The following is a 10,454-nucleotide window of genomic DNA, read 5'->3' on the forward strand; positions in this document are numbered from 1 at the left end:
GCAATGCACAAGACATGGTACAAACATTATTGGACACAGACAACAGCACAAAGGGCAAGAAGGTAGAGATAACAATACATCACGCAAAGCAGCCATAACTGTCAGTAAGAGTGTCCATAATTTAGTTTTTGAATGAATAGATTGAGATAAAACTGTCCAGTTTGACTGTTTGTTGCAGCTCGTTCCAGTCGCTAGCTGTAGCGAACTGAAAAGACAAGCGACCCAGGGGTGTTTGTGCTTAAGGGTTGACAGAATGTGACTGGCAGAAGGGGTGTTGTATGGGGAGGATGAGGGCTGCAGTAGATATCTCAGATAGGAGGGAGTGAGGCCTAATAGTTTTTTTTTTATAAACAATCAACAACCAGTGTGTCTTGCGACGGGTAAAACAGAGATGACCGGTTTACAGAGTAGTATAGAGTGCAGTGAAGCCTACTTTATTGTATTCTTTTAAAAGTATAAACTTAAATGATATGAAATTATATCCATCACTTTTCCAGACACTCTGCGGAGGCTGAGCTCGGTCAAATCATGATGTCAGTGATATTCAGGTCGGAAAGAAAGAGGTCCGAGTTCCCGAGTTGGATGACTGTTCAAAACGATTTTCCCAGTCGGAGGTAGTTCTTCCCCCCCCGAAGTTCCCAGTTGTTTTGAACGCACTGAAGTCGAAGATTTCTGTGTTCCCAGTTGTTTTGAACGCGGCATTACTGGTTGTTGATGTCATGCTGGCAGTGACGAAAACGTCATGAGCGTCTTACTACCCAACATGGCGGATTTTGATACCATCTATGAGTTAGACGAGGAAGATGAACGTGTAGTGAATGAAGAACATCTTGTTAAATATTGCCCAGAACCTGTGATTGTGCGAGGGGCCGGGCACATCACCGTGTAAGCAATCCAAAGCGCAGTCATTATGATTCGTTATGTTGTTCTACCTCATCAGCTTGCTAGCTAGCCTGCCAACAACAATGCTATAAAATACAACTTACCACTAGGCCGTGGCAATAACAGTCAGTTGTCTGGTCTTATATTAGGACAAAACTGTTACATTTGACTTCATTGATGAGGCAAGGGTGATATATTGTGTAACGTTACCTGCTATTCCTGCATTATAGTTGACTAGCTAACTTAGTTCGCGTAACTATAGTTGTGCGAACTAGGTAGCTAACGTTAGCTATCTACACTGGTTGCCTGCAAACTAGCCTAACATAGCATCTACTGTAACAAAAATGACAAGCCAACATGACATCTACGGTAACTAGTGAATATTTTTGACAGGGCTGGCTTATTCAAATTGTGGTGATGAACCAAGACTATTTCCAGCAAGCTTGCTAGCTACCATCCATAGATTTAACATTCTGTGTTGAGCTAACGTTACTCCCTGCAAGACTAGAATCCATTTTGGACTTGGCTATACATTTATGATATTAAGTCAGCTATGCCCATTGATTTTTGAAAAATATAACTTATAAATGCCTCGTGAGTTAATTTCAACTGTCCTATGCCATCAGAACGCAAAATAAGCATTGTTTTACTCCAATGTTTGTAAACAATGTAGATAAATGTTAAACACTGTATAACTGCAATACATGGTTAACTGTCATTTTGATATCATGGATGGTCAGTCCTTGCATCCATAGCTCTGTCTATGCATTTGCGAGTGCTTACATTTCCCCAGGCCCATTCCTTAGCTTTTTATCAAAATAGTCAAGTATACTTCCTCTAGTCTCCACAACTGCGTTATGCATATGGTGTATCCTTGTCATCATATTGAATTGTATCAACAGGGGAAGCTATTCACATAATGAAACAAATTACAGGTTATTCAGGAAATATATATATATATTTTTTCTGTCTGTACATTGTAAAGTGTTAGGTACATTTGTATAGGTATTTATTTGTTGAGAGTACTGTGTCTGTTATTCCATCTCCATAAAAAACCATGCCAGGTTCCCCTTGTGACAGCCCACAGTCACAGTATAGTACTTTATACATGTCCAATGGAAAGTTTGTTTAATCTCTACCATTTTTGTATGTTTTTTTTGACAGGTTTGGCTTGAGCAACAAATTTGACACAGAGTTTCCCTCAGTACTCACTGGAAAGGTACAGTAACCCAATTCATTAGTATCGTCTCATGCATTTCCCCAAAACAATGTTTTGTGCTTGCCAAATGCTTTGGACTGGGATGCGAATTAATTTAATTAATTTAATAATTAATTTAAGCTATTATGGTGGCGCCATTGTTCTATTTGCCCTTTGACAAATCAGACCATCCCTGAATTACCTCTGTCACGTTTCTTAAGTGCTTTTGATATGATGGAGCAACACACCACGGTGCATCCAAAGCTGAAGTGAAGCTCTGTCAATGAGTAAGCCGTCTTTGGAGCCCAGTTGGTCGGGGACACAGCTCCAGGTGATAAAAGAAGGAAATAAAGACTGTGCCATGCACAAGAAAGGGCAGCTTCCTGGGTCAGACACTCAAACACAAAAAGGCTAAAGGGATAAGAGCAGGCAGAGGGAAGTGCAGGGCAATAAAAAGTCTCTCCAGTATTGTGACCAATGGTGACATGATGGAAGAGGTCACAATTATGATGATTGAGGGGTGCAGATCAGCAGGCCCTTATTCCTATTCTGTTTGCAAAGAGACCTTTGCATCCTGTCATAAAAGATTACGACCCCAGTTTTATGGCGTACAGACCCAGAGAGGAATTAGCATCCATTCATGTTGTTTGGATGGCCGCTGCCACAGGCACTGAGCTTATCTCTCGCTTTAGTCCCTCTCTGCCGTGAATAGACAAGAGATTGGTTAGCAAGTTACAGGCGTACTAGTAAGAGATTTGATCTCTGGATAGCATCTCCAAATATCTAGGCCACCCATTTGTTTTCTAAGGCTCTTTGATCCTGTAGACTACAGTACAGGTTTTATTATAAAATATAAAAATAAACATTTAAAGGAGTTTTTCACGGAAGTGGTTGCCTTTCTCCTACTTTCCCTTTCAGGTGTTTGTTTTTTATTCATATTGCTGAGCGATTAGTGCCTTTTGAGAGAGTTTTGATTATTACAAAAATGATCACGGTTTTTGATTTCGGCTTTAAACATTAAATGCATTATGTGGGTTGAATGCTGTAACAACACAGAATAAAACAATTATGAAGACCCATGATGGTAGTGACTGGCCATTACTGCTTATCACATATTAGCCATCATTTATTCACTTTAATAAAATATTTCAGTTGTATATATTAAATTTTATTTTATTACATTCCAAGTCAACTCATCTCTAAAGAGCTGCTGCCTATGCTGGTGACAAAACCAAATTCAAAAATCACATTTTGTACTTCTTCAAAGTATACTGAACAAAAATATAAATGCAACGTAATGTAAAGTGTTGGTACCATGAGCTGAAATAAAAGAACACATGTTCCATACTCACAAAAAGCTTATTTAAAAAAAATGTTGTACACAAATTTGTTTACATCCCTGTTAGTGAGTATTTCTCTCTTCCCAAGGCAATCCATCCACCTGACAGGTGTGGCATATCAAGAAGCTGATTAAACAGCATGGCAGGTGCACCTCGTGCTGGGGACAATAAAAGCCACTCTAAAATGTGCAGTTTTGTCACACAACACAATGCCACAGATGTCTCACGTTTTGAGGAAGCATGCAATTGGCATGTTGACTGCAGGAATGTCTACCAGAGCTGTTGCCAGAGAATTGAATGTTAATTTCTCTACCATAAGTTGTCACCAAAGTCATTTTTAGAGATATGGCAGTACGTCCAACCGGCCTCACAACCGCAGACCACATGTAACCCGCCAGCCCAGGACCTCCACATCCGGCTTCTTCACCTGCGGGATCGTCAGAGACCAGCCTCCCAGACAGCTGATGAAACTTTGGGTTTGCATAACCAAAGAATTTCTGCACAAACTGTCGGAAACAGTCTCAATGAAGCTCATCTGTGTACTCGTCGTCCTCACCAGGGTCGTGACAGTGGGCAAATGCTAACTTTCGATGGCCACTGGCTCTCTAGAGAATTGTGCTCTTCACTGATGAATCCCGGTTTCAACTGTAACGGGCAGATGGGAGACGAGTGTATAGTGTCACGAGGGTGAGCGGTTTGCTGATGTCAACGTTGTGAACAGAATGCCCCATGGTGGGGTTATGGTATGTGCAGGCATAAGCTACGGACAATGAACACAATTGCATTTTATTGATGGTAATTGGAATGCACAGAGATCCCGAGGCCCATTGTCGTGCCATTCATTCGCCGCCATCATGTTTCAGCATGATAATACACGGCTCCATGTCGCATTGATTTGTACACAATTCCTGGAAGATGAAAATGTCCCAGTTCTTCCATGGCCTGCATACTCGGACACGTCACCCATTGAGCATGTTTTAGGATGTTCTGGATCGACGTGTACAACGGCGTGTTCCAGTTCTCGCCAATATCAAGCAACTTCACACAGCCATTAAAGAGGAGTGGGACAACATTCCACAGGCTACAATCAACAGCCTGATCAACTCTATGCGAAGGAGATGTGTCGCGCTGCATGAAGCAAATAGTGGTCACACCAGATACTGACAGGTTTTCTGATCCCTGCCCCTACTTTTAAAAAAAAATATCTGACCAACTGATGCACATCTGTATTCCCAGTCATGTGAAATCCATAGATTAGGGCCTAATGAATTTATTACAATTGACTGATTTCCTTATATGAACTGTAACTCAGTAAAATCTTAAATTGCTGCATGCTGCGTTTTTTATATTTTTCAGTGTAAATAAGGCATACATTCATGACTGCTGAATGCCAATTATCAGTCATGTCTTTTCAGGTAGAGACCTCGCTAAGCAAATGCTCTCTAAACCCTCTCAATTGCGCATTCTAGTTCTTCTCTCCCCCTCCATGTCTGCCCCTCACTAACCTAATGTACAGTAGCCGGTGTAAAAGAAACACACAGACCAGGCCCGCAATGGATTATGGTCATTGTTGTTAATTACCAGGAAACTATGAAGAATATTGGCCTTGTTGGAAACTACAACTCCCTATTTCATCCCACAGTTCGGGCTTGGTCTGATTTAGCTCTGGCGAAACTGCGCATCAGGCTCACAAAAAAAAGTCAATTAGTTGTTTAATAACTGACATTTTGGTAAATTGCTCAGCACTATTGCTTCAGATGAAAAACTATTTTAAGCTCAAATGATTGAAAACAATTATGAGCTGATTTGTCTCGAAGAGAGAATTACCAATAAGATAACTATACCAATTACAACCACATTTCCTCTGTCTGACATTTCCCATCCACTTCTTCCTCCCTTCTCCCGCTTCTTCTCCAGGTGGCTCCAGAGGAGTTTAAAACCAGCATCAGCAGAGTGAACGCTTGCTTGAAGAAGAACTTGCCTGTCAATGTGAAGTGGCTTCTTTGCGGTTGCCTGTGCTGTTGCTGTACAGTGGGCTTCAGTCTGTGGCCCGTTATATGCCTCAACAAGAGAGTAAGTCAATCAGCCCTCGTGTGATGTCTGCTGCACAGTCCCACTCTACATAAGTCAGCAGGCCCACTCATTACTCATGGGCTAGTTTACAAATCCAGCCGTATTGGTCTTAAGCAGGCAATAACAACTTGTGTGTATAAATGATACATTACACCATTGAAGGCCTGTCCAGCTGAAGGGTACGCCACTGAAAGGTGGTGCCTCGACCCAGTGTTATTGTGAAGTGGAAATTACAAGCTGGTAAAAGGAGTTCAGTCCATAAATGTCTCTTTGTCATATAATACTGTGGTTGCTGTTATTGTCATTTGTAAAAGAGTGTGAAGTCAAGGTAATTACTAGAAAACATTTCAATGCTGTATGTGCTCCTTTACAAACAGGCGAGAAGATCTATTCAGAAGTTGTTAGAATGGGAAAACAACCGGTTATATCACAAGGTAAGAACAAATGGAATATTAGCACCTGTCTGAAAGACCATAACAGTTCCGTCAGTTGTGAAGTAGCCGTTAATGGGGAAACGGCGACGTCCATTTGCGATAGAAGAGCATAATATGTACTACACACTTTTTTTTATTTTTACCATGCAGGACGACTCTCCCTCAGCTTGGAAACACAAACAACAACAACAGTGGGATGGCCAGTAGTGCTGTTTCCCCCTACTGCGCATTCCATCTTTAAGCGATGTTAAAGTAGCAGGTTTCTGATGGATAATGGTCGTTAACTCATGTAAACTTTAACCTTTAGAACAAATTTCCCTCTAAGCGATACATATTCATACTTTTTTGTACTGGTCCCCCGTGGGAATCGAAGTCACAACCCTGGCGTTGCAAGCGCCATGATCTACCGACTGAGCCACCTGGGACCGTTATATTATTTTATACAAATGCAATTGCTCAAAGAGATTTTGTTTAGCAAGTAATTAAACATTGTTATCAATACTCCAGCACCCTCACCTTGTGAGGATAACGAGTCTATTTCTAAAATGTTTTATGATATCTGAGTATACATTGGGAGGGGTCTTAGACCATTCCTCCATACAGAATCTTTACAGATCCTTGAGATCCTTCGTCTGTGCTTATGGACTGCTCTCTTCAATTCAAACCACAGATTTTCTTTAATGTGGTACAAGTTTGGAGACTGAGATGGCCATTGCAAAATGTTGATTTTTGTGGTCAATGAACCATTTCTTTGTGAATTCTGATTAGTGTTGGGGTTGTTTTCTTACTGGAAGATCTACATGTGGCCAAGTTTCAGCCTCCTGGCAGAGGCAACCAGGTTTTTGTCTAAAATGTCCTGGTACTTGGTACAGTTCTTGGCGCCATTGACCTTAACAAGGACCAGTGGAAGCAATACAGCCCAATAACATCAAAGATCCACCACCATATTTTACAGTAAGTATGGGGTCATTTTCTACATATGCTTCTGTTTTTCAACACAAAACCCACCACTGGTGTGCGTGGCCAAAGAGCTCTATTTTCCTGTTATCTGACCATGGCACCGGTTCTAATCCAAGTGCCAATGCTGTTTATCAAACCCCAGGCGGTCTATGGTCAGATGACATGAAAATAGAGCATTTTTGCCACGCATACCAGTGGTGGGCTGGGCGTTGAAAAAAACGAAAGCATATGCAGAAAATAACCTCCTACCTACTGTGAGATGTGGTGGTGGTGCATCAAAAGCCACAAAGAAAATGGTTCATTGACCACAAAATCAACATTTTTCAATGGCAATCTGTCTCCAAACTTGTTCCCCATTGAAAATCGGTGGTTTGAATTGAAGAGGGCAGTTCATAAGCACTGATGAAGGATATCAAGGATCTGTAAAGATTCTGTATGGAGGAATGGTCTAAGACCCCTCCTATTGTGCTCTCCAATCTCATAACATTTTAGAAAAAGGCTCAGGGTCATTATCCTCGCAAGGGGACGGTGCTGAAGTACTGAAAACGTATGCCTATATTCTGACCCTTATCTTTTTTAGAATTTTTGTATTACTTCTTAAACAAATCTATTTCATTGAGCATATTAGTATAAAATAATTGAATCTTCAAATGTTTTCAGCGTACACTTTAAAAAAAAAACCTTTATGTAACTAAGCAAGTCGGTTAAGCACAAATTCTTATTTTCAATGACGGCCTAGGAACAGTGGGTTTGTTCAGGGGCAGAACGACAGATTTTTTACCTTGTCAGCTCAGGGATTTGATCTTGCAACCTTTCGGTTACTAGTCCAACGCTCTAACCACTAGGCTACCTGCTAAGTATTTGCATTATTTATTTTATAAAGTATATTTTGCTAATCTTTGTCAAGGTTGCCAATATTTATGACCCACACTAGTTTTAAAGCCTTTCCTAAATTCCCCTCACACTAGGGGAGATCTCAGACAGATTAGCTACCCAGACAGTATGTGGGTGTCTGTGCGTGTGCGCTGTTGTCTGTCCTTACTTTCACCTCTTCTCTTTAGCTGGGCCTGCACTGGAAACTCAGCAAAAGGAAATGTGAAAGCAGCAATATGATGGAATATGTAAGTATAACCCATTCATATTCCCCTAAAACAGAATAGGATTCTTGCCAACATATGGAGTATTACAAGTCTCGGATCATAAGAGGCAAAATATATGGTAATTTATGCAATGTACAATAGAGCAGGGCCTACTGGAAAGATTCAATTCTGAAAGAAAAGTGTGAAATGAATAAATTTTTTCCCTCCACAGGTAATTCTTATAGAATTCTTACCCAAATATCCTATATTCCGACCGGACTGAGCTGAGGAGGCTGTTGGGAGACCTGCAGTGTGACCCTTGACTCCTATCCGTAGTGCCTTGTATATATGTTGAAATGAGGGTCTGCACCGGTGTAGAGATGTCCCTTACCATCTCCCAATACCTTGTACAATAGAAATTGCAACACTGTCACTTTGCTTTAGAGCAGATTTTGTAGGGCAGATTTTGCACAGTTCCTTTCGAAGTAGAAAAATGCCCCCTTTTTGTTGTGTGTAATACAACTAGTGATGAACAAAAATATACTGTTGAAAAGTGCATTTAGCCCAAAGAGCCACCATTAATCGAGGCCATGTATCGTATCAGTATTGGACACCTAGAGCATCATCGCCTTATGTAAAACAATAAAGGATGTTATAAGACCGGAGGAGACCAGCATTTTGTAGCCCACCAAGTTCAAATTCTGGTTATTGGGTTTAATTTCCTCAAATCAATTCTTCTTTGAAACAAAAAGTAGATGTGATGCTTGAATTTGCCTAACATACTATTTGGCAGCATCATGTTTTTTCTTTACTTTGGAAATGACCCCTCTGTACAGGAGAATTGAAACGAACCTGTAAATATGTTAGGATAAAATGTACAGTGGTACGCTGTTTACGTTGTGATTTAGATCTTTGATTTGTTTTGTCAAAGTGCTGTACCATAGTTTTGTTTATGAAAGATGTCTCTTACCAGTTTATATGGGCCTGTTTACCTAGTAAGCCATATAATTTACAATCTATGTGATGCCAGAGTTAGGACAGAAAATTGCACTTAAGCTCGTCAAAATGTCATGATTTCAGAGGATGGTCAAACTGAGGTTCTGAGTAATTTTACAATGACACTAGTGATGCATGTTATTTGTGTGGTTTTGCCAACTAAAGAAAAAAAGGTAAAAAAGTGTCATCCAGTTTAACGTGAGATGGCTACTTATCTTTATGATGTACTGCTGGAAACAAAGACTCCAACTTGGCACTTCCATGTCAAAATGTTGTTTTTTTTTGTCAATCTTTTTGTTGCAGCTTTGTCTTTGTTCATTTTATAGTTTTGTATTTTCCTATAATGTGTTTTGTCCTTGTTGTTAAAAACACACATACAGCCTAGAGAACATGACATACTGAAATAAATGTTTCCTTAGTTATTAATTTTGTCCAGCATTTAGTGCACTATTCAATCCGCATCGCTGAAGTTCAGCTTTACAGCGTGATTGACATTTCAAGGCAATGTTCCCGCTTTATTGAGGACAGCGTTCACGGTAAACGCTGCACATGTCAGCTCAATCGGATATGAGCTTTGAATTTCAATCGCTGAATCTGTAAGGCCTTAGTGTTGTGTCCTTCACTTGTAGCTGAGAGTTTTGCTGTGTTACAGTGCCACTGGAATGTTCGGTGAACCACAGTCAGAAAACTGGGTGTACTTGTTAAGGTTGACATGCTCACTTGTATTGCCCCTGTTACAGAGTACTTGTAAATGTTTGTCATGACAACTCAATCCCTATGGAAAGCTGAAATAAATAGTTGATTTTGAATATTCTCCCAGAGTCTTGAAGTTGGTCCAACTGAAAACCACATGCTAACTGTTGACATGCTTCAGTATCATTTAAGTTATACAGATCATCTTATTTGTGGTAATGTACTTTACCCACCGCCTGCTACTGAAACCTGACAATTTGTCATGTTTAACAAGGTGCTGAATCATTAACTTAACAAGATGGCCTGTAATGACTTGACACATTTGGAATACTATTACCATAAATAGCTAGCCCTTTCAGGGAATGGAACTGCGGCCCCTGAGTTTGTAGACAAAATCTAATAGGTTACTATAACACTACCCCCATACATACACTGGAGTGGTGGGTTGTTTTATAGACCCTCTTTGTTCTTGGATGTATTGTTCACATTGTCCTGTTGAAGTTGGGATGAAGAAATCTGGTCTAGAGTGCTCAACTCTGGACCTCAAAGCCAGAACCACTGCATTTCTTTCATTGTTCCTCTCTAATCAGGGACTGATTTAAACCTGGGAAACCAGGTGAGTGCAATTGATTATCATGTAGAACAGAACCAGCAGAATCCGGACCTCACAGGGTAAGAGTTTAATACCCCTGGTCTACAGGATCAAGGGAGGTTGTCTTTACTTTTCTATCACTACTGTATTAAGTACCCCTCTAATCTAATGGAGTAACACTTTGGGTTGTGTAAATTGTATTATCCT

At 40.4% G+C, this 10,454-nt stretch overlaps 1 protein-coding gene across 1 annotated transcript; it reads left to right on the forward strand.

The window, feature by feature from the left end:
- Window positions 1–695: 695 nt before the first annotated feature.
- Window positions 696–9,776, forward strand: chic1 (cysteine-rich hydrophobic domain 1). Its single transcript, XM_046295436.1, has 6 exons — window positions 696–885; window positions 2,047–2,101; window positions 5,338–5,493; window positions 5,871–5,927; window positions 7,949–8,008; window positions 8,199–9,776. The coding sequence occupies exons 1-6, from the start codon at window positions 743–745 to the stop codon at window positions 8,247–8,249; spliced, it is 522 nt and encodes a 173-aa protein (XP_046151392.1). The 5' UTR covers window positions 696–742; the 3' UTR covers window positions 8,250–9,776.
- The last annotated feature ends 678 nt before the right edge of the window (window positions 9,777–10,454 follow it).

This window comes from Oncorhynchus gorbuscha, linkage group LG13, assembly GCF_021184085.1.
Source record: "Oncorhynchus gorbuscha isolate QuinsamMale2020 ecotype Even-year linkage group LG13, OgorEven_v1.0, whole genome shotgun sequence".
NCBI lineage: Eukaryota > Metazoa > Chordata > Actinopteri > Salmoniformes > Salmonidae > Oncorhynchus > Oncorhynchus gorbuscha.

Excerpts from the sequence above, each read along its gene's own strand:
- chic1 (XM_046295436.1), top strand. The coding sequence starts at position 743 with ATGAGCGTCTTACTACCCAACATGGCGGATTTTGATACCATCTATGAG. Across the intron at positions 886-2,046 it reads GGGGCCGGGCACATCACCGT|GTTTGGCTTGAGCAACAAAT; the intron begins GTAAGCAATCCA and ends TTTTTTTGACAG. Across the intron at positions 8,009-8,198 it reads GCAGCAATATGATGGAATAT|GTAATTCTTATAGAATTCTT; the intron begins GTAAGTATAACC and ends TTCCCTCCACAG.